The 25,200-nt window shown below is 41.3% G+C and overlaps 1 protein-coding gene across 1 annotated transcript; it reads right to left on the bottom strand.

The window, feature by feature from the left end:
- Positions 1–18,085: 18,085 nt before the first annotated feature.
- On the bottom strand, positions 18,086–19,304 carry LOC131199594 (uncharacterized protein K02A2.6-like; the record flags this gene model as incomplete). The annotated part of the gene is made up of 1 exon (XM_058185533.1): positions 18,086–19,304. A coding segment is annotated over exon 1 (843 nt), but the record flags the coding sequence as incomplete, so codon positions are not given.
- Between the last annotated feature and the right edge of the window lie 5,896 nt (positions 19,305–25,200).

The following is a 25,200-nucleotide window of genomic DNA, read 5'->3' on the forward strand; positions in this document are numbered from 1 at the left end:
CGATGGGGGTTTCCCACTTAGCGTGATCAATAGGAACCAGAATGCCCTGGGCTATCAGTTTGTCCAGCTGTTCGTCTACTCTCGGTCGGAGTGCTAAAGGGACCCGTCGTGGCTTCAATCGAATGGGTTGCACCTGGGGATCAAGCTGAAATGACACTGGGGTTCCATTATATTTACCCAGGGAGTCTTCGAACACGTCAGCGAATTCGCTGGCCAATGCTGCCGGCACGTCAAGGGACGTGGCATGGACACCTGCCACGTTTAGGCCAAGGGCAGCGAACCAATCTAGCCCTAGCAGGGTTGGCAAGGCACTTTTAACAACGATCAGTGGTAATCTGCCCTCGAACTTCTGGTATGCCACCCGGAACCTGCCCATGCCCAGGGTTGGGATTGCTTTCCCTTGATAGTCTCGTAATGTTCGTTCAGCTTCGGGATGGTTTGGACCAAGATTGCGGTGATACGGGTGAGACGGCTGAGGGTGGTCTTGGTGACATTTTATGGGATGAGTTTGACCCTGTTGCTCCCGAGGACATGGACAGGTTGTTGGGGAGGCTGAATGCCACCACATGTTTACTGGACCCGTGCCCCTCCTGGTTGGTGCTGGCCACGCAGGAGGTGACACGAGGCTGGCTCCAGGCGATTCTGGCGCTTCTTTGGTGGAGGTGTCTTTCCGGCCGCCTTGAAAGAGGCGGTGGTGAGGCCCTCCTCAAGAAGCCTTCCTGGACCCGGCTGTTTTAGGTAATTATCGTCGGTCTCAACCTTCGCCAGCGGCGAAGGTTGTTGAGAGTATGGTGGCATATCAGTTTCCCTTACACCTGGATGAAACTGTCTATCTAGACCCGTTCCAGTCCGGTTTCCGGCCCGGTTACAGCACGGAGACGGCTTTGGTCGCGTTGGTGGATGATCTCTGGAGGGCCAGGGATAGGGGTTGTTCCTCTGCCCTGGTCCTATTAGACCTCTCAGCGGCTTTCGATACCATCGACCATGGTATCCTGCTGCGCCCGTTGGAGGGATTGGGAGTGGGAGGCACCATTTATCGGTGGTTCTCCTCCTATCTCTCCGACCGGTCGCAGTCGGTGTTGACAGGGGGGCAGAGGTCAGCCCTGAGGCGCCTCACTTGTGGGGTACCGCAGGGATCGATCCTCTCGCCCCTTCTGTTCAACATCTACATGAAGCCGCTGGGTGAGATCATCAGTGGGTTCGGTGTGAGGTACCAGCTGTACGCGGATGACACCCAGCTGTACTTTTCCACACCGGACCACCCCAACGAAGCTATCGAAGTGCTGTCCCGGTGCCTGGAGGCCGTACGGGTCTGGATGGGGAGAAACAGGCTCAAGCTCAATCCCTCCAAGACAGAGTGGCTGTGGATGCCGGCATCCCGGTACAGTCAGCTAAATCCGCGGCTGACCATCGGTGGCGAGTCATTGGCCCCGATGGAGAGGGTGCGCAACTTAGGCGTCCTCCTGGATGACCGGCTGTCTCTAGAAGATCATTTGACGGCCGTCTCCAGGAGAGCGTTCTACCAGGTTCGCCTGGTGCGCCAGTTGCGCCCCTTTCTGGACCGGGAGGCCCTATGCACGGTCACTCACGCCCTTGTGACGTCTCGCCTGGATTACTGCAACGCTCTCTACATGGGGCTTCCCTTGAAGGGCATCCGGAGGCTGCAGTTAGTTCAGAATGCGGCTGCGCGGGTGATAGAGGAGCCCTCGTGGCTCCCGTGATAACACCCATCCTGCGCAGGCTGCACTGGCTACCTGTGGCCTTCCGGGTGCGCTTCAAGGTTTTGGTGACCACCTTTAAAGCGCTCCATGGCATAGGGCCGGGTTATCTACGGGACCGCCTACTGCGACCAGATACCTCTCACCGACCCGTGCGCTCTCACAGAGAGGGACTCCTCAGGGTGCCATCAGCTAGGCAGTGTCGTTTGGCGACGCCCAGGGGAAGGGCCTTCTCTGTGGGGGCTCCCACCCTCTGGAACGAACTCCCCCCAGGACTTCGTCAACTTCCTGACCTTCGAACCTTCCGTCGCGAGCTCAAGACACATTTATTCATCTGTGCAGGACTGGCTTAGATTTTTAATTTTAGAGGGGTCTTAAATTGATTTTAAATATTTATATTTTATATTTATATTTCTATTTTTAATAATTCGGGCGCTAGAATAAGTTTTTTAAGGATTATTTTAATTTGTATATTGATATTGATGTTTTATATGCCTGTGAACCGCCCTGAGTCCTTTGGGAGATAGGGCGGTATATAAATTTGAATAATAAATAAATAAATAAAATAAATAATGTCACTGAGCAGGGCTTGAGAGATCCCCTTTCCAGCTTCGGAACTAGTTGTTTCAGGGTAGACCAGGCAATAAGGGAGCGCGACGAGCCGGTATCCACTTCCATGTCGCACCGTGCCCCTTCGAGCTGAACCGTCAGGTGTATTTTGGTGGTAGGCGTTGTGGAGGCGGCGAAACTAACGACATCTTCGGTTGAATCGGAGGCGATAAAATAGGCACGTTGACGTGGCATCGGTCTTCGGGTTGGGTTCAGCGACTTGGCTCGCTCTGGGGTGTAGTCGCTGGACAGCAGGGTTGCCCTGCACACCCGTGCCAGGTGTCCCCGTTTCCCGCAGCGGCGACAAACAGCTGTTTTGAATTTGCAGTCGCCTCTTGCGTGGTCTCCCCCACAACCCATGCAAGGATTTGGCAGACGCTTGTCGGGGAAACCCTCTCGCCGCCTCTGGCGGAGCTGCAGGCGGCACACGTCTGCGTCTTCATCCGACAAGCCCCCCTGAGTATCATCTTCATGGTGGACTCCCAGGGGACGATCGCTTGCTAGGTGTCCCCTCTGGTGTCGCTGGAGCTCAGCGGCCGAGTCATCGGCTAATTCTGCAGCTCTGGCCTCGGATAAGGCCATGGGAAGATCTAAATCGTTCCGTGCCAGGAGGCGCCGTTGGAGCCTTATGTCTCGGACGCCACAGACCAACTGGTCTAACAGCATGTCATCCAGGAATTCTCTAAACTCACATTGGAGAGCAGCCAATCTCAAGGAAGCCATATAAGCATTAATTGATTGTCCTTCCTTTTGCCTGCAATGCCGGAAAGCGTGTCGGCGGGCAATTCGGGAGGGGGCGGGTGCGTAGTGGTTCTTTAGTTTTTCCACCAGTGTTTCCCAGGGTAAGTCAAAAACTAGCTGTGGGGCAGCGAGGGCTCGAGCGGTACTGAACACTTCGCTGCCGCATGAGCTTAGGAAATAACCCCGTTTCCTCGCGCCGGACAAGTCCGCGAGATTATTGGCGTGCAGGGAACACTCGAACCTCTCAATGTACTCGTCCCACTTCTCGGACGAAGGGACGAACGGCGGGAAGATAGGTAATGCACTGGCCATATCTAGCGCAAGTCGGGCGTCTCTCTTGTCGCGTGGTATTTGGCTTCGCCAGAGGTTTCCTTCTCTGTCTGTAGCTCGGATCTTTTAACGTCGGTAGGATCCCACCTTCGTCGCCAGTGTTAGATCCGAGACTAGCTGAGTAAGGACAAAAGCGAGGGTGCCACAACTCTCCTTTATTGGCAAGCAGTTAACTCAACTTACAATTCCAAACGTTTTAACTAGTCAACAACAACTTCTGAGGCGAGCGCTTCCCTTGACAGCTATATAAACCGGGGCTGTCAAGAGGAGAACCAATGACAGCTCTTCCTGGTTCCCGCTTCTTTTGTTGCCTGCGCTTTATCCAATCAGCGCGCGGCTAACCAGCTTTGCTGAGGCAGACAGGACGTAGCCGCGAGGACTTAACAATCAGAGGAAAGTGTGATAAGAAAAGTGCTGGAATGCGCTGAGATGGACAGATTGACAAAAGAAATAAAAGATAAAGGAGAAATGGAGTACTATGGAATTGGTACAAATGGTTAGAGGATAGGTGCAAAAGTTAAGAAAATGCTAAAGAAAGAAGACAGGAGTTAGAAAATATTATTAAATCTGTACAAATATAGATGACACAAAATGTATGTTTATAAAATGTATGTTTATATTAATATATTAGTATGTATAAAGGAGAATGGAACCACATGTACAGATATGTAGATGTAAAGGGAAAATTGGATATATAACTGATGTATATAATTGGATATATAACTGATGTATACCAATGTGGAAATGTTGCAAAGAGGAAAATTGTTAAAAACTATTAAAAATTGTTCAATAAAAAGCTTTTTAAAAAAAGAATGTAAAAAACTAAGAAAAATGTCAGGGTGAAAATAGACAGAAAATATTGGAATTGAAAAATTTCAATTGAAAACAAAGAAAAAAGCCCTCAGTGAAGAGTGGAAATTAAGTACAATATCAAGTTTCTATGAAAAAGATGATTCTTACTACTAGAAGGCACTTTCCCTGTGTTCTGGCTCTCTTGCCTTTAATAGCACATCAAGACTAGTCTCATGAAAAATGGGAAAGGAAACTCAGTAGACCAGTAAGAAGATGACCACTGCCGGCTCACAAAGTTGAATTTGTATTCCATTTGGTGCCTGTCTTCATATCTTCCATCACCTCTCCTCAGTCAAGGACTTCTTTGCAGTTTTCAGCAAGACCTCTGAGCTTCTATAACCGAAATAAATGCAAAACTGTCCAGACAATTGATTACATATAATAGTTAGGAGGCTGGTAAATAAAACAATAGGAAAAGGAAGAAAATATCTGGCCCTGTCTGGATGACATGCCAAGTTTTGGTCTGAGGCACAAAAGCTTCGGTGATTCATCCAGTCTGTGATGTTCTTGCAATCATCTATTTTGAATCTTAGTAAATTAAAGAGGGAAAAATAAATATCTGTTTGTGAATATTGCACTGAACATAATGCAAATGTATACTCCTAAAAATATGAGCTTACCAGACATGCTGACATTGCAAGAAAAGTAGAAGATGCACAGATATAAATAAATAAAGGGAAAAAATGATCAGTAATTAACATGCAATAAACCATCTTAACCACATAGGGGCAGTGTTAACACAGAGTTGTCCCAAAAGCAAAGCAAAGCAAAACAAAACAAAACTGCACCCTCTTGCATTCCCCCATCTTCATCACCTGACCTAACTGAATATGCCCCAAATACTTATAGACGAATAAATAGGAAGACATTGACAAGCAGAATATCGTAATTCATCAAATCCCAGAACATTCCCTGGCTGCCTCTTTAAAGCTCTCCCTGATGGGGGGCGTGGCCATGACCGTGGTGGGGTAAGGACCTTTCCTTCACTTCACAAGGCTTATTAATGAAGATTTATGAGAATTTATGCCGTTTGGAATGCACTGTTATGGACGAAAGTTAATAAATCATGAACTGAAAGTGTTAACAGCCCAGCAGATTGAATTTAAAACTGGTAGGTCATTTGAAACGGCTTGAATTAAGGAGTTTCTACAGCGTGGATTGACCGAGCCGGCAGACAGGATAAGTTGGAATAAATTACTGTGTTCTGTTTTTTCAAAATTAACTATCTTGTTCTGTGTTAAAAAAATTTTATTTTACTGCTGAGGCTAAGTGAAGGACTGAATTTGATAATGAGAAGATTTTTTTTTTTTTGAGCCTTCCGGAAGTTCAGCCAAGAAGAATTTATCTGCTTTGCTGTCGTGGAGGAAAAATGGCGCTGATTAATGTTAGCTGTGAAGTTTTGTGTTTCTTTGTGGAGTAATAAATCATGAACTGAAAGTGTTAACAGCCCAGCAGATTGAATTTAAAACTGGTAGGTCATCTGAAACGGCTTGAATTAAGGAGTTTCTACAGCGTGGGTTGACGAAGCCGGCAGACAAGATAAGTAAGTTGGAATAAATTGCTGTGTTTTGTCTTCCCAAAATTAACTATCCTGTTCTGTGTTAAAAAAAATTTTTTTCTATTGCTGAGGCTAAGTGAAGGACTGAATTTGATAATGAGAAGATTTTTTTTTTTTTGAGCCTTCCGGAAGTTCAGCCAAGAAGAATTTAATTGAAGAGAAGAGAAACTGATTTTTTATTGGATTGTTTGGTAGTAAGAGGATTTTACTGAGCTAATTTTTTCTTTATTTTTTTTCTCTTGAGAGCAAATTAATAGCTTGTTTATATTACAAAAAAAAAAAAAAGGATTTTGCTTCGTTTAAGTTGGTTTGTCTTCCTTTCTGCTTTGCTGACGTGGAGGAAAAATGGCGCTGATTAATGTTAGCTGTGAAGTTTTGTGTTTCTTTGTGGAGAATCCTTGAACTTGAGAGATAACAGTGCAAATAAGCCGCTTCGCTTCAATTAAAAGACAGTCGTCCTTTGATCTTCACTAAGACCCTCTGTAAAATTGGTTTGGAATCCTAGTTTGGGAAATTTTTTGGTTTTTTTCAAAATGACTCAACAACTTTCAGAAACGCAGCAACTTGCTGCAGCTTTAAATAAAATTGGGGAAAAAATAGCAGGACTATCAGAGCGTATAGATAATTTGACATTGAAACTGACATCTGAAATGCAGAATTTAAAGCAAGAGATGAATGAAAACTTTGCAAAACAAAAAGAGGAAATGATAATGATTAAAGATGAAATGGAGCAGATGCATGTGCATGAAGTAAAAGTAGATCGGCAAATTGGTAAAATATTTTATAAAAATGAGCAGCAAGATAAGAGAATCTGTCTTTTGGAAGAAGAGATGAGGAAATATAATTTAGTTATCAGAGGAATCTCAGAAGAAAAGGAGGATAAATTGAAACAGCGGGTTTTGAAATGGATTAATGATTTGGATACGCAACTTACGTTCACAATAGCAGACCTGGCAAGTGTTTTAGAATTGGATATAGAAGGCAAAATGGTTCTAACAGGAATGTGCTTGTCAGGTTCGCAAATCTTGGTGATAAGTTGGAAGTTATGGCCAAGGTGAGAGAGTTGGGAGATGCTTTGAAGTTTGAAGGAAGACTATTCAAGTCTTCCCGAATATATCAAGAGAAGAAAGGGCATGGAGATTTTTTTTAAAACCAATCACAAAAGTTTTGAGGGATAATGGAATTAAATACAATTGGAGGCCACCACAACAATTGAAATTTTTTTATAAAGGAAGGATGCGTACAATCACCCCAGATATAGATGCATTATTATATTTACGGAGCTTGGACTGATTGAGATGGAGGATTTAATGGAGATAAAAGATCAAATGCTTCAGATGGGTGGAACATACGCGAAACATCAATCCCAGAAGAAGAAAAAGGGGCTATTGGAGGCAAGACTCAAAGGGTTAAAGAGGAAAGAAATATCACCTGTGTTGGTTGAACAGAAGAAGAGTCGTGAGGATACAGTAAGAGAAGAAGCAGATAAGAGTCTTGGAAAATCTGAAGCTGAATGCGGGTCATCGTTATCTTTTTTTGAGTGATGAATTTAAATAGACAGCCCGAAAGAAGTGGCCGGGCATTGGCACGTCCCTCTCCCCATTCTCTTTATAGAGGCGAAATCGATGAGGATGTGGGGGAAGAAGATTGTTTGTACTTTATTGTTTGTTTTTTTTTTTTTTTGTTTTCTTATTGTTGTTTATATGTTAAATATGGTAGTTTAATGTCGGGTGGTGGGCACAGAAAGGAAGATGCGGGGATAGGATTAAAAAAATTATATTTTAAATGGGAGTTATAAAAATAATGTCATGGAATGTGAAGGGTACAGGGAATCAGATTAAAAGAAGAAGATTGGAGCTTAAGATTAAAAGGGATTTGCCAGACATTTTATTTTTACAAGAAACCCATCAGAAATCCGAAGATTCAAATAGAATGTATATAAAAGGTATGCAAATATATGAAAAAGCATTTGGAACTTCAAAAGCTAGAGGAGTTGCAACACTGATATCAGATAGGGTGTACTTTGAAAAACATAAGGTAATTTTGGATGAAGATGGAAGATATGTAATAATTGTTGGAAATCTTAATGAGGAAAAAGTGACACTTGTTAATTTATATTTACCGAATGAAAACAAAGAGAATTTCTTGAAAAATAACAAAATTTTGGAGAATGAAAGTGTAGGAAAGTAATTGTGGCTGGGGATTTTAATTTAATCAGAGATAAAATAGATAGTACTAATCCCACCCGCTGTGGAGGAGCAAATAAAATGGGGATTTTAAATATGTGGATGCTTCGAAATGGCGTGGTTGATGTGTGGAGAGAGGTTAAAGGAATTGAGAGAGTATACACTTTTTTTTCTAAGATATATAATACATATTCTAGAATTGATTATATTTTTCTTTCTAAAGATTTGTTGAATAATGTGGATAAGGTAGATGTGGGAATTTAAAGATTCTGATCATGCAGAAGTTATGGTGGACTTAGATTTTAATTTTGAGAAAAAGAAGCTATTGGAGATATGACGAGAAATTGTATAAAATGAAAAGGATAAAAATGGATACTTAAAAACTGGAGGAAAGTTGGAGATTAAATGATAACGGGAGGTTAAATTTGAAATTGTTTGGGATGCGATGAAAGCGGTGTTTAGAGGAGAGTATTAAATTATCAAGTAGGAAATATAAAAATTATAAAAATTAAAATGGAAAGAGATAAAAATCAGATTAAAGAATTGGAAAATCAATTTTGCTTACTAAAGAAAAAAATTCTTCAGGAGCTTAATATGTTAAGAAATAAAATGATAGAAGAAGATACAGAGTTAGTAAAAAGAAATTTGAGATTTTAAATAGGAATTTTTGAATTTAGTAATAGAAATTCTAAATTATTGGCAAAGATGGCGAAAGATAAAAGAGAGAAGAGAGAAATTGGAGTTTTGATAGATGATAGAGGTATAAGATGTTATAAAAAATTAGAGAAATGTGAAGTGGTTAGAAATTTTTTTCAGAATCTATATTCAAAGAAACCAATTAATCGGGGAAAATTGCAAAGCTATTTAGAAAAGTATGTGGTGAAAATTGATCAAACATATAAGGAATTGATGGAAGAAGATATAACACAAGATGAGATTAATGGAATAATACAAAAATTAAAATTAGGGAAAGCTCCAGGTGAGGATGGATTACCTGTTGAGTTTTATAAAGAATTTAAAGAATTAATAATACCAAGATTGCAAAAATTATTTAATGGAATATTACATGGTGGGGAAGTACCTTCGTCATGGAATAGAACGGTGATATCCCTAATTCCTAAACCAGATAAAGATTTAGAAAGGATTGAGTCCTATCGCCCATTTCTTTAATTAATCAGGATGCAAAGATATTTACTGCTATTATAAGTAATAGATTAAATAGATTTATAGATAGATATATAAGTTATAATCAAGTAGGTTTTGTGAAGGGTAGATACATGAGTGATATTGTTAGAAGAGTATTAAATATTATAGATGTAGCTGAATATAATGGTGATAAAATTGGTATAGTATCATTGGATATTTTTAAAGCTTTTGATTCTGTACAATGGGAAACAATTAAAGTAATTGTGGAGGCTTTAGGCTTTGGTAATAAGTTTATACATGTTATTTCAAAATTGTACCAAAAGAGCAGTGCAAGAGTGAAGGTGAATGGAATATTAACTGAAGAGATAAAATTAGAAGCTGGTACGAAACAAGGATGTCCCTGTCCCCAACATTATTTTTATTGGCTATGGAAATATTGACAAAATGATAGAAAAGATGAAGAATTAGAAGGATATAAGGGTATAAGATAAATTTGTATGGATGATACTTTAATTATTTTGAAAATGTAGAGAAAGATTTGAAAAGATATATAAGCATTTGATAGAATTTGAAGAAATGACAGGATTGAAAGTAAATTGGTCAAAGTCAGAATTATTGATGGATAGTAATGGTAATGAGTCTGAGAATATGCAAGAGCAATTTGGGATAAGGATTAAAACACATTGAAATATTTGGGTATAGTGCTTTCACTTAAGGTTAAAGAATTGAAAAACTTAATTATGATGTGGTGATTAACGAAATTGAGAAGAAGATAGATAAATATAAAATTTTAAAGTTGTCTTGGTTTGGTAGAATTGCAATGTGTAAGATGATGTTGCTGCCCAAGTTCAACTTTTTATTCGAGATGCTACCACTAAATTTGACAGAGAAAGATATTGAAGGATATCAGAAAAAACTGGATAAATTTTGCAATGGTGGCAAAAGACCCAGATTAGTGAAGAAAATGTGGTATCAAAATCAAAAGGAAGGTGGATTAGGAATCCCCAAATTATTTAATTATTACTGTGCGTATGGTATCCGGATAGTGGTAAAAATACTTAAAGGTGAAGATAATTATTGGAGAGATTTAGAGTTAAGGGATATAGAAATTTGGATCAAGGTGGTTTTTAGATAAAGCAAATTTAAAATGTGTAAGTAGAAGTTATTGGTTAAAGGGATTAAGTAAAATGTGGAACAAATTTGTTAAAATTTTAATTCCGGATATAATCTTTTTGGGGGAGACAACTGGAATTTGGCCAATTAAAAATAATATAAAACGTAATGAAGTGATTAAAGAGGAAAATATAGAAATTATTAGAGATTGGATAAAAGTTATGGGAAATGAAAGGAGGAATAAAGAAATTATTGAAAAATTAGGGTTAAGTTGGTTTGAAAAAATACAGATAGAAAAATGGACAAAAAAACTAAAGGAAAATTATTCAATAAATAGATGTGAAACTGAATTTGAATATTTAGTATCTCGGATTATGAAAGATGAAATTGGGCTAAAGGGACTCGTTAGTAGGGTTTATAAGATTATAAATTCTGATGAAAAATTACAAAGAGTGATGAGGACAAATTGGGAAAAAGATCTTAATATTGAAATACCAGAATCAGATTGGAATGTGAATTGGAAGAGTAGAATTATGAGAACTTTATCTATAAGGATTAAAGAGCACAATTATAAAGTTGTTTGGAAATGGTATTTGACTCCAGTAAGATTGTCACAAATGGATAAAAAAACTAGTAAAAAATGTTGGAGATGTGAGATGGAATTGGGGACTTATGAACATATGTGGTATAATTGTGATAAGGTTAAAAGTTTTGGCAACAATTGGAGAAAATGATATTTGAAATGATGGGGAAAGTAATAACATTGAGAGTGGAAACTATATTATTGTTGGTAATTAAGGAATTAGAATTAACAAAATATGAAAAAGAATTGATTAGAATTATGATTATAATAGGTAGAATTATAATAGCTAGATATTGGAAACTAGATGTGATTTTTAGAATAGAAGAGTGGAATTCTGAAATGTGGAAATTAGCTTTAAATGATAAAATGACATGTGATATTAAAATTAGAAGTGGTGTGTATAAAGAAGATATTTTCTGGAAGACTTGGAAACCATTTGTGGACTTTGCGCTTGGAACATTGGACGCTTCAGTACCTGTACCTCGAGAACGTGGATTTTGGCAATCATGAGGATATATCCGAAGACCCAAATCTTCCTTTTATGTATAGCACAAGGGTGTAATAATGTATTTTTTTTGTTTGTTTGTTGTAAAAAAATAATAATAATAATAATAATAATAATAAAAAAAAATAAAGCTCTCCCTGATTTTATTTTAATTTTATATATTTATTTGTCACAACAGTATATAAAAGCATAAGCATGAAATAACTCTACGATATATAAGCATATATATAAGCATAAGCATGAAATAACTACACGAATTGGATACAATCAAAGGGAACATTAGGACAGGAACGGTAGGCATGCTGGTGCTCTTATGCACGCCCCTTACAGACCTCTTAGGAATGGGGTGAGGTCAATAGTAGATAGTCTTTGGGGATTTTGGGAAGAGACCACAGAGTCAGGTAGTGCATTCCAGGCATTAACAACTCTGTTACTGAAGTCATATTTTCTGCAATCAAGATTGGAACGGTTCACATTAAGCTTAAATCTATTGTCTGCTCGTGTATTGTTGCAATTGAAACTGAAGTAGTCTTCAACAGGAAGGACATTGTAACAGATGATTCTATGAGTTAAACTCAGGTCATGTCACAGGCAGCGGAGTTCTAAATTTTCTAAACCCAGGATTTCAAGTCTGGTGGCATAAGGTATTTTGTTGTAATCAGAGGAGTGGAGAACTCTTCTTCTAAAATATTTCTGGACACACTCAATTGTATTAATATCCGAAATGAGGTGTGGGTTCCAGACAGGCGAGCTGTATTCAAGAATTGGTCTAGCAAATGTTTTATATGCTCTGGTTAGTAGTGTAATCTTTCTAGAGAAGAAGCTATGCAAGATTAAGTTTACAACTCTTAAAGCCTTTTTGGCGATGTAGTTGCAGTGGGCTTTGGCACTTAGATAATTTGATATGAAAACTCCAAGGTCTTTAACGGGGTGAGGGTCATCTACAAGGTAATATCCATCGAGCTTGTATTTAGTGTTCTGATTCTTTTTTCCAATGTGTAAGACAGAGCATTTGCTGGTTGAGATTTGGAGTTGCCAAATTTTTGACCATTCCGACACAAAGTTCGGATTATTTAGATTGTTTAGATTCATCATATTTTCAGATGCCGGGGCTGATGCTCATCAGCAACAGGGTAGCAGTGATACAGCAGCAGATTATTGTTTTTGCTTCTTTAACAGAATAACATAAATAGTAATTACTTCCTGTATTTCTAAATAGAAGTGATTGCTTAGTATAGTTACATCATCAAATGTTCCATCAAATCTTCAGGATTCAAAGACAAGGTTTATAGTTCTCAGCTTTGAAAATCTTACAAGGGAAGCACAAGGAACAAAAGTAAAAATATGTATAACAACTGATCTTTATGAGCAGATTGTCCTGGAATACTAACTATATACCAAGCCTAGGAATGCACAGTATCATCCTCTGCCTGCTCTTTAGCTCACTGATAAAGCAACCTCTCTTCTCTACTATGCATCAAAAGGAGTTTTTTTGACTTTTGAACTCAGGTGTGCTGTTTATTTCCTCAATGCCTTTTTCCTAGTGCATTACATTATAAGCAAATAGCTGAATTTCAATTGGCTGCTGTGTGTTATGGTTCTACATGGCTGTTTTTGTCCAGGGACCTAGAACAGCAAAATGCCAATTTCCTTTTCTAGAGACAAGACACAAAGATTTACCTTCCCTCCCCTCCTCTTCCCTCTTTTTCCTTCCCTTCCCTTCCCTTCCCCCATGAGCAGATGTACCAGACAGGAAGGTGGTAAGTAGAGAGGAAGTTATCGGAGAAGGACTCATACAAAAGGTATATCCATCATTGATGGAACAAAAAGGGAAAACACACATTCGGGACCTTGGTAACAATAATCCATGATCAAGGCAGAGGAAAGGATTGAATTATGGAAAGGAATTTTTAAAGTAAGTCTTATTTCCAGCCAGTTTATGCATGGGTGCCAAGAAAATTAAGGTTTCTTGATGACAAAGTCTATGCATTTTAGTTTTCCAATAGAGGACCTGAAATAAGGATGTGTAGCAAATGTTTCTTGAAAATAGTGCTGTAAAGATGGCCAAGGATACGGGATGAATTCTTTTCAAGGAACAAAAATCCTGAGTCCTTCGGGAGAAGGGCGGTATAAAAATCTAATAAATAGAAACTAAAAAAATAAAAAAATAAAAAATAAAAAAATAAAAAAAAATAAAAATAAAAACAGGACTGGCATAATAGTTTGATTTTATTTCGGGGTTTATTAATATTTTAAATTTTAAATTCTTTTTTAACTATCAGCCGTTTAGTAATTGCTATATTTTAATTCGTTTTAATTGTATATATATTGTATTTTATTTCTGGCTGTACACCGCCCTGAGTCCTTCGGGAGAAGGGCGGTATAAAAATTTAATAAAATAAATAAATAATAAATAAATAAATAAATAATAAAAAAAAAATCTGAGGCTTTTGAAACAGTACAGGGTACCTGAAGTGTGAGGTAACATCATGGAGAATTTAAAGGAAAAAAGAATATGAGGACCTAGAAGAAAAAATTGTAGTAGTGAAGGTGAACGAGACCATCAGATCTCAGATCAAATATTTTGTTGCGAGGATGGAAGAGAAGGCCTCTGTTTTAGGATTGCTTTATAATGAGATTTGAGATTGGGGGCCTGGTTAACGGGAGCAAAGAAAGAATCTAAGAAAAAACCTAAAGGAAATAATTATAAGAATTCAAATGAATATTAATTTTTTTCTAGTAGCCACTGATGACTTATATCAGTGTTGGCGAACCTATGGCATGCGTGCCAGAAGTGGCATGCGAAACCATCCCGAGGAAAATGCGTGCCCTTGCCGGCTCCTGGTCACGTTCCTGTGCTCAAATGCACGCCGGTCAGCTGGCCTTCATGCGCGCACGATGCCGGCAGACCGCGCATGCGTGAGGCGGCATGCGTGCCAGAGGTTCACCAACACACATGCGCGAGGCAGCACGTATGTGTGAGGTTCACCAACACACATGCGCGAGGCAGCACGTATGTGTGAGGTTCGCTAACATGCATGCGCGGTGGACTGCCGCACTTCCGAGGTCACCAGCACCACGTGCGCGATGGCCAGCTGGCCGGTGCATGTTTGAGCACAGGAACACGATGGGAGCTGGCGAGGCCACACATTTGCTTCGGGATGGTTTCGCGTGCCACTTCTGGCACGCAGACGGCACGTGAGAACGCGGAAGGTTCGCCAACACTGACTTACATGATTATCAAAGTAGTAACATAGGTGCATACATGCCAGAGGTTCACCAACACACATGCGCGAGGCAGCACGTATGTGTGAGGTTCGCTAACATGCATGCGCGGTGGACTGCTGCACTTCCAAGGTCACCAGCACCACGTGCGTGATGGCCAGCTGGCCGGTGCATGTTTGAGCACAGGAACACGATGGGAGCTGGCGAGGCCACACATTTGCTTCGGGATGGTTTCGCGTGCCACTTCTGGCACGCAGACGGCACGCGAGAACGCAGAAGGTTCGCCAACACTGACTTACATGATTATCAAAGTAGTAACATAGAATACTTAAATATTTTGCTTATTAATACTATATATTGATCATTGTGAATGATTGAGCAAAATTCAATTTGCTTTTCAGCACCTTGTATTTTATTTATTTATTTGTTTGTTTGTATTCTGCATTTATTATTTTTACAAATAACCCAAGGTGGTGAACATATAACATTTGTATATAACATTTGTTGCGTAACATTGACTTTCATATATACCAACTGGTAGAACAGTAATTTCCAGTATCCATCAACTCAATCATGTTGAACAATCATATTGTTCTCATTGATTCTATAAACATGTCTATAAAATTAATTCCACTTGATTCAGATTATACTTGTATTAATAATCTGTATTTCTCAACTATTTGCTATAAGCAGTTATCATTGCAAGAGAAAGAGAGAACAGATGAAATGAAGTAAGACACATAAGCCAGGCAGACTCACTTAAGACCTCTTCTAGCTGTTGTAGTCAGTGGTGGGATTCAGCCAGTTCGCACCACTTTGGGAGAACCGGTTGTTAACTTTCTGAGCAGTTTGGCAAACTGGTTGTTGGAAGAAATCATTAGGGCAGAGAACCGGTTGTTAAATTACTTGAATCCCACCACTGGTTGTAGTCCCTAGTAGCACTAAAAATTAAAAAATGATGGTGTATAAAAACAAAATAAACCATCCCTAAAGCAAAATACTTAGCCCGTGGGTGACCCTACTTATGAATGGGATTATCATTTGGAACATCCAATCATTGGCACTGTTATGTTCGGGAAGTAACGAGGCTGGAGACCAGGATAGTGACAACAGCTCTTTAATATATGGTGAACCCAGCAACCAGGCTGGGGAAAAACCTCTCCTTATATACTGTTCAACCGGCGGCTTTAACCAATCAGCAACGTGTTTGTTTCCCGCCGAAACCATTTAAAGATACATTACACTCCTTCCCCCCAGAAAACACTTTACCCATATTTACATGCTATTTACATATTATTTTTCGATGTAATCACGCAAATAGACTGGGCGTCTCCTGACTCTTTCGGACCTGCGCAGTACATTCCCTGGGAGTGGGTCGAGCTGACCGGAGGGGCTGTTTGCTCCTCTCAGCTCCTTCTCTAGGCCATCCGGCCCTGGATTATTAGCAGAGTCGTCCCTGCTGTTTTCTACTGGAACCTGTGGGCGTCGCTGGACCTCCGGAATATCAGATAAGTCCTGCAAGTTCTCCGGGTTTGAGTCAGCTGTGGAATCAAACATTGTGTAGTCAGGGCCCGTTTCTCTTAATTCTGATTGTTCGGCTATTCGTTTTCGTATTTGGTCTATGTGTCGCCTCCATACTCGGCCGTCCCTTAACTCCACCAAGTATGACTTTGGACCTGTTCTGTTTAGGATTTGTCCTGCTATCCAGGTTGGGCCTTCCCCATAGTTGTGTGCCCACACTCGGTCACCTATGTCCATTTCTCTTGTTTTTCCTATTTCCCCCTTGTAACCCTCCGGCGTATAGTTTGGATTTAGCCGGTCTAGGGGGCACCTGAGCTTTCGGCCCATTAGTAATTCGGCTGGGCTTCTGCCGGTTGTGACACAGGGGGTTCTGTGTTGGACGGCCAGGAAAACATCGATTTTTGTTTGCCAGTCACCTGGCTTAAGTCTGGACAATGCCTCTTTTGCGCTCCGGACGGAACGCTCTGCAAGGCCATTCGTCGCAGGGTGGAAAGGCGCCAAGAGGGCATGTCGGATGCCCCTCTTCTGCCAAGTACTCCTCAAATTGGGTTGCCGTGAATTGCGGGCCGTTGTCAGAAACTAGCGTGTCGGGCAACCCATGGGTTACAAATAGGTGCCGTAGGACTGAGATCACGGCCTCGGCTGTCATGGATCTCATGAGAATGATTTCCAGCCATTTGGAGTAGGCATCTACTACAACCAGGAAGGTTTGGCCGTGGAAGGGGCCGGCAAAATCAATGTGTATTCTAGACCAGGGGCCCTGGGGTTTCTCCCATTCCCGAACCGGGGCCGTTGGGGGTAGCGGTCTGGACTCTTGGCAGGCCTGGCATTTCCCTACCCTTTCAGCAATTTCTGAGTCCATTAAGGGCCACCACACATAGCTTCTCGCTAGGCCCTTCATCCTAACGATCCCTGGGTGACCTTCGTGGAGGAGATCCAACACCCTTTTCCTCAATTTTTCTGGGATCACCACTCTATCCCCCCAAAGCAGGCACCCCCCTTGAGCCGAAAGTTCCCCACGTTTTTTTACAAATTCTTTAAAACGCTCTCCCGGTAGCGGCCACCCTCTTTGTACCCAACCGAGTACAGTTCTCAAAGTAATGTCCCGGTATGACGCCCGAGCCACCTCCTTAGATGTGACTGGGCCAGAGTCCAGAGAGTCAATTAGCAGGATGGGCGCCCCCGGAGTGGGGTCTTCGATCGCCCCTGGTAGTGGGCATCTGCTTAAAGCGTCCGCATGCCCCAACTCTTTTCCGGGCCGATGCTGCAGTTTGTAGGAATAGGCGGCTAGGAAGATAGTCCATCGGGTCAATCGTGGCGAAAGTGCCACAGGCGTTGGGCGGTCGCCAGCCAGTATCCCTAACAGTGGTCTATGGTCAGTAACAATTTCAAAATTTCTACCAAAACGTATTCGTGAAACTTTTTTACCCCTGACACAATGGCTAACGCTTCCTTATCCAACTGGCTATAGTTCCTCTCTGTCGAGGACATCGTTCTGGAGTAAAAGGCTATTGGGGCTTCTGTGCCATTTGGAAGTCTGTGGCTGAGCACAGCCCCCACCCCGTAAGGGGAAGCATCGCAAACCAATAATAATGGCAATGAGCTATGATACTGAATCAGTAAGCTATCGCTCGAGAGTAGGTTTTTTACTGCTTCGAAAGCCCTAGCTTCCGACTTTCCCCAAGACCAAGCAGTATTCTTTCCCAGTAGCTTATGTAGCGGCTCGGCAACGGTCGCCTTATTTTTTAAAAAGACCGCGTAAAAATTGACTAGACCCAGGAATGCCTGTAGCTCTGTTTTGTTTTTGGGCGCTGGAGCCTTTCGTATTGCCTTGACCTTGCTTTCAGTGGGGTGAATTCCCTGCTTGTCTATTCTGTAGCCCAAGAACTCTACGGATTCTACCCCAATCTGGCATTTATTCACTTTAACCTTTAGACCGGCTGACCGGAAAATGCCCAGAACTTTTCTCAACCGCTCCCCCAATTCTTCTAAATTTTCGGCTGATATCAATACATCATCGAAATAGGGGACTACCCCCGGGAGCCCTTGCAGAAGTCGCTCCATTAAATTTTGGAATAGCCCAGGTGCCACACTCACCCCAAACTGTAACCGGGTACACTTGAAAGCACCTCGGTGGGTCACAATCGTTTGGGCTTCGGCTGTGTTGGCGTCTACGGGCAGTTGTTGATAGGCTTGAGCCAAATCTAACTTGGCAAAAACGTTCCCTTGCCCCAGCGAGTGCAGCAAGTGTTGCACCACGGGAACCGGGTAAGCGCTTTTCTGTAAGGCTTTGTTTAACGTCGCCTTGTAGTCAGCGCAGATTCTAACTGACCCATCTGGTTTCACTGGGGTGACGATTGGCGTCTCCCACTTTGCGTGATCGACTGGCACCAGAATCCCCTGACTGATGAGCTTGTCTAGCTCCTTGTCAATCTTGGGTTTAAGGGCAAAAGGGACTCTCCTTGCCTTTAACCTAATGGGGGCTACCTGGGGGTCTAAATTGAAGGAAATAGGGGTCCCCTTGTACTTGCCCAGGCAGTCCTTGAAGACATCTTCGAACTCGTTCATGAGTGTGTCTTTTAGGTTAAAGTCACTTCTGTAGATGCCAGTCACTCCCATGCCCAATGCGCGGAACCAGTCTAGTCCCAACAGACTTGGCAGGGTCCCTTCGACTATCGTGATGGGCAGGGTCTTCTTGTGTGGTCCGTACTCGACGCGGACGGAGGTGGTCCCTCGAACAGGGATGCGATTCCCTTGGTAGTCGTGCACTCGTAACCGTTGTGTTTGCAGTTTGCGTTTGGCGATTCTCGGCAAAGCTTTCGCAAAAGTGTCCCAGGACATGATTGTGATCGCTGACCCGGTGTCCACTTCTAGTCGGCACGGCACTCCTTCAATTTTGGGCTTAGTGAAGATTTTCTTCTCGACGCGGGTTTCTGCACGGCCTATGATCACGGTCGTTCGATTTGAATTCGCGCCCTTTTTGTTTTGACCAATCGCGGGTCGCCTTGCCGATCCTGCGCTCTGATTGGTCGGTTTGAATTTTCGGCGGGAAGGTTGGGGTGCTCGACAGACTTGAGCCAGGTGCCCCTTCTTCTCGCACCGCCGACATGTAGCGTCCTTGAACTTGCATCGTTGACGCTGGTGTTGCCCTCCGCAACTTCCGCATTCATCCCGGTCTTCTTTGCCCCTTCTCTCGGTGAGGCAAACTCCTTCCTCATCCTCGCCGTCTGATTCGGTCTGGATTTCTTCGCTGTGGACCGGGGCTGGTTTCGCGCTCGCCGTTGGCGTGAGCGGCTTTTGTAGGGTTTCCGCTGCTTGGGTGGACATCTCATGAGCTCTGGCTTCGTCCAGAGCGTTTGCCAGCGTTAGATTGCTTTTTGATAGCAGCCGCCTCCGCAAACGCATGTCTCTGACCCCACGGATGAGTTGCTCTAGCAGCTCCTCGTCCAAATCTCGGTACCCACAATCTTTGGAGGCTTTCCTCAGGGCGGCCATGTACTCGCTGATGGACTCGCCCTCTTGCTGTCTGCGCTCTCCAAATTCAAAACGCCGTACGTATTTGGACGGTGTTGGCGCGAAATGGTTCTTCAATAGAGTTTGAAGAGTTTGCCACGATACCGATTGTACCGGCGTTGGCTCTGCCAGGGCTTCCGCGATGTCGATGACCTCAGGACCGCAGTGGCTCAGGAAATATGCCCGTTTGCGGTTGTCTGGAACTCCTTGCAGTTCGTTTGCCTCTAGGAAGCTTTCGAAACGGGTCATGTACGTTCCCCATTTCTCCCTGGCTGGGTCAAATGGCGCGGGCGGAGTGTAGCTGGCCATCTCCGCGTTTCTGCCCTGAGTTTGCTGGGTTCGGTTCTTCCATGTGTTCAGCTCGTTCTGGTGCTCTTAGCCTCGAGATCCCATCCTCGTCGCCAGTGTTATGTTCGGGAAGTAACGAGGCTGGAGACCAGGATAGTGACAACAGCTCTTTAATATATGGTGAACCCAGCAACCGGGCTGGGGAAAAACCTCTCCTTATATACTGTTCAACCGGCGGCTTTAACCAATCAGCAACGTGCTTGTTTCCCGCCGAAACCATTTAAAGATACATTACAGGCACTATAGCATATGGGCTGCAACCATCCAGAAGATCAGTACTTGGTTCCCAGTAGCTGGTAAAACAAATGATTCCAATTCTTTGCTGCCATCTACTAGTCATTTGGATAGTTGCAGCCCAGATAGGGAGCTCTAATTAAGTCCATTTGTCTTCCTCTTTCTCAAGTTACAGAGAGTCATTTCTGCAGCAATTATTTGTGGTCATTGTTTTCCAAGTTTGCTGGGAAGAGTGACAGCCAGAAGCACAAGACAACTGCAATCTCAGTAGCATCCATTTTTGCCCTTGCACAATACAGCATCACTGAGACTGAGGTACCTCTAAAAGAAACTCTGTTACCAATTAGGAGTGAACAATTATGGAAAGGCAAGGGAAGAACAAAATATCACCAATAATAAAAGCACTAATGAATAATTTAAAATGTGCCTTTAAAAATAAGAATACCAAGATAAAAAAACAATTTGAAAACCTGGAATATTGGTAAAAAACAATACACAGAAACACCTCTCCTGGCAGAAGCTCAAAATTGGGATGCTTTTCAAAGTTTGAAATATGATTTTACTGTTAAAATGCTATACTTGAAAATGTAGAAACCAAATTATGTTTGATTTTACTGTCCACCAAATTGCATTAGAAGCAGTTTCCATTATTTCAATATTAATTTATTTCCAGGTAAATATGGCAAAGAGAGCCAATTGGTATTATGCTTAAGGCACCAGGCTAGAAACTGGGAGATCATGAGTTTTAGTCCTGCCTTAGGCATGAAGCCAGCTGGGTGCTTTGAGGCCAGTCACTCTCTCTCAGCCCTAGGAAGGAGTTAATAGTAAACCACTTCAGAAAACTGAAGCCAGGAAAACTACAGGGTTCAGGCAATCACCAGGAGTCAACACTGACTGGCACTGCACACACAAAGGTGTGAAGAAGTGCTGTCTAGAGAAATAAGAAACCACTTTGATTTTCCAGAGTATCTGCTTTAAGAATGTAAAAACTCTTTAGATGTATACTTTGTCCAATGGATCACGTTAGGTTGTCAATTCATTTTATCATCATTGTACCAAAATAATATTTCAATGTGCTGTCTGTTTTTTTTAAAAAAAACCCTCATTTCAGCTTCTATTTTTTTGTATTATAGTATAAGCTCTGTCAGCAAAAGTCATGAGACTAGCCCCACATTTAGCTGAATGCATGCTATTTTCTTTTAAATCTAGCATGTAATGTGTTCCGCACCTAGCATGTTGCTATTGTGCATTTGCCCTGCCCTGCTTGTCTCCTATTGGCAGCTGCCATCATGAAACAAAAGGCAGCTGCCAGTTTAAATGAACGTCTCTCATTCTCTGGAGTGGATGCAGCACCATTTCCGCAGGCTGGATGGCAGTCAGTGAAGCTGGAGATGCTCCCTAGGAAGCATGAGCTTGTCATGGATGAGAGGTTCATCAGCCTGCTTGTGGCCTGCCTGCATGTTTAAGCGGTGGAATTTGACTAAGTGCTGGGCTGGGCAAGAAGCCAAGGTCTCAGTGCCAACAGCCTGGCTTGAGCTGTCTGCTGGGGGTGACCCTCCATTTCATTGCTGCTCTTGGCAAAGGGGATGTTTTATTAAGTAGAACCTTGGCTGCCTGCCTTGAGGTACCGCATCAGAAGTGTACAGAATTGTGGTTGTTGGCTGGCCAAGGGCTGGAAGAGCTGCTAAATCATATTAAAAATCGGGAAAGAAAAGGGAAGGGATGGGCTAAGATAGCCCTGGAGAGGATGTAATTGTTCATATTAAAATAAAGCAGTACCATGGGGAGATTTATATTTTTCCCTTCTATAAAAACCAGGTTTGCATATTTCTCTTCACAGTTCACAAAGTCAAAAATGACTCATTGAGAAAAAGGCTCTGGCATATTAAAATAAATCCCCATGTCCCTAAAATCAGGACAGCAACATGCCCTCTGTATAAGAAGTACAAAAAGAAAGCAATATTTCATCTTGTATGGTATTAAACACTCTTGCTATTTATTGGTTTTCTCAAGAGAAAAACATCCAAAGAAGCTACTGAACAAAGGTAACCATGCAATATCTGGTACACAGAATAAAGGCACCATTTAACATGGGTAACAGGGTCACTGCAATTAGGTGAAATGAGGTAAGATGGGATAGGAAGATCATTACAGGCCAAAGCTGAGTTAACTGATCCAGCCAAATATCTCAGATAGATTAAATTAAGAGCTGGACAGACCCAGCCTTCTGTGAGTCTGAGAGCAATTGCTTTCCAGTCAACTAATTCCTTCATGTTGTGCTAACTATTCACTGGAAAGTTATTGTCCTTCTGATGAATGTGATCAACACAAAGTCTGAGAGATGCTCCATAAAACCAGAACTTCTTTAAGCATTCTGTATATGAAATCTTTTCAATTTTCACTCTCTTTCTGGAAAAAAATGTGAAGGAAGGATGGAAAAAGGGTGTGACTATGTCCGAGATGGAAGCACTAAAAGCATGGTGGCTGAATGATTGATTGAATTATTACACAAATATTTCATATTGCAAGCTGCTGGCATGAAAAAATGAGCTAACTGGGCAGGTTATTGTATTAGTCAAAATATCAAGCTAGCTGAAACAGAGATGTCTATGAGGTATGTGTGTAAAATAAAACAAAACAGCACAAAAAACTGAAGGTGGCAATCATAACTCTGCAAACAAAGATTTATCTTCTTTTTATGTACATCACACACACAAAAAGGGGATGGGACTTAAATTCTTGGCTATGGCTGCTGTCTTGACCATTGTGACTTTTTCCCTATTCAGAAGCCCCTGACCTAAGGCCAACAGAAACTAGGATAGAGTGAAATTTGCAGCCATGTTGTGTTAATGACTGTTAAAGAGTAATTGCCTAAGATTTGACTATGATTTTAAAAAGAAAAGGGGAACTGATGATAAAGCATACATACCAATGACAAACTTAGACATAACTTACAATATGTCAGTGTGACTATTTTGAGACAACCCAGGAGCAAAATACAGTAAACAGAGGTTTGTCTTTCAAATAGTGGTTTATATACAAGGAATATATACATACACATACTAGGCAAAGTCAGGCAATCAATCATCAACTACAGCACAGAAGCACACACAGGGAGAGAGAGTCAGGGTCTCTCTTATATATACAGCCTCTTAAAGTGGTAAGTTAAATAAACCTGCTGACTCATTCTCATTGCATCATCATTTCAGTATTACAGCATTATAGCATTACAATAGAAGCTGGTCAGCTATTAAATCATCATTACCCTGACACAATAAAACTCATTTTTTTGGTACCTTTAAGTTGGTCAGAATGTGACATCTTGAGACTGGATGTTAATCTTTATTTATTACTGATATCTTCCCAAATTCCCACAGAAATAATTTAAAGTGACAAGTTATATAAAAATGCCCTGGGTAAAAAGAAAGCTAATCTGGGATATAAAGTGTAGCAAATAGTGAATCCAAAGTTTTTGAAACTGGGGATTTTTCTCAGATAACAGACTTTGGTTCTGTATACAACCTTCACAGTGGCAAATAAACACTATCACATATTCTCACTTTCTGCTTTGTCTCCAAAAAAGTGATATATTGTAGCTCAAGTGTCATGAAAAGCAAAGTTTCATCAGCTTGTTGCAAAAGAATTGATGTTCAGATTTTGGGATGCAGATAATTGTCAAATATTCAGTTTGCAATCAGGTATTTGAGCTTTAAAGACCTGGATCAATTTAGAATTTGCTGAGATCTTTGAGAAGATAGATTCTGTTCTCTAAGAGTAGTAGAAAAGAATTAAGGTAGCAATGTATGAGCTTCCAGCATTTTTTCTGACTTCTAACCACTTGCCTAACTTACACCTATCTGGTGATAGCACAATCCTAAAAGTGTCTGTCACACAGCATTTTGGCAATATGAAGACAAAGTAGAAGAAAGATAAGTAGGGACTGCTGTATTGTGAATGGATTGCAAACAGAATTGGCTTTCCTAAGCCAGGGATCTATAATTAAAGTGACCAGAATATGATCTTACCTTTTCCCATCTGTTACTAATTAATTTATTAATTTGAACATTGCACTTATTCCAAAAGCAAACATGACTTCTACCTTGATAAAAAGGAAAAGAAAAAGCAGTTTTTAAAAAAAAGAAAAATAGCATTAACTAACCCCCCCTCAATTTAATGTGGACATTGACCATTTTTGTAGAGACAAAGAAAAATATGTCCCAAAAGAGTTTCTGAGCCCTAGACTCAGCTGCTATTACTGCAGAAAATAAAATCAGTACCAGCAAGTTTAAATTGAAAAACTCCTAAAGGAAAGAAATAGTTAAACCTGGCAAGACAACCCGAGTTTTCTCCTTTGAGGAGATAGCTAAAGCTGGATAACTATCTGACAGGTCATAGCTGAATCTTCTATTGAAGATTCCACATTGATGGGGCTTTCAGACAGGGCTCTGTACACATGCTGAGGGTATGCGAGTTTAACTGAGAAATCAGAATCTACACAGAAGCCTACGTCCTAGGTTGTTCAAGCTGAAGTCTTCCAAGACAAATATCTACATTCATCAGGCCTCCCAAGGGAAGATTAATGTGATTATAATTACTTCGTAGAAATTACTACTTACCAGAATCTGCAAAGACATCCTTCTGTTTGGACACTTCATAGGGAAAGCTTCTGCCTACTCTACCTTCCCCAACACTACAAATGAAGATGGAAGGCCTGCTGATGCTAATTTCATTTAAATCATTATACTAATCATTGATTATAAGTAATACTGTGAATAATTGATAAAGTATACATTATATTAAATAATAAAATTAATCCAGTTCCTCACAGGAATTAAATTGTGAGTATAATTGTAACATTCCTCATATATTGGGATGATTTTTGAAGTGTGCAAGTGTCTAGCCTGGTTTTTCATATTGGGTTTCTAGCCCTAAAGTGTACAGATCTGAAGTCTTAAGGCTGCAATTGCATCCTTCGGTGCCTCTTCAAAAGTTTGGTAAGAAGATTCTGGAAAAGGTAA

Source organism: Ahaetulla prasina, chromosome 5 (assembly GCF_028640845.1).
Source record: "Ahaetulla prasina isolate Xishuangbanna chromosome 5, ASM2864084v1, whole genome shotgun sequence".
NCBI lineage: Eukaryota > Metazoa > Chordata > Lepidosauria > Squamata > Colubridae > Ahaetulla > Ahaetulla prasina.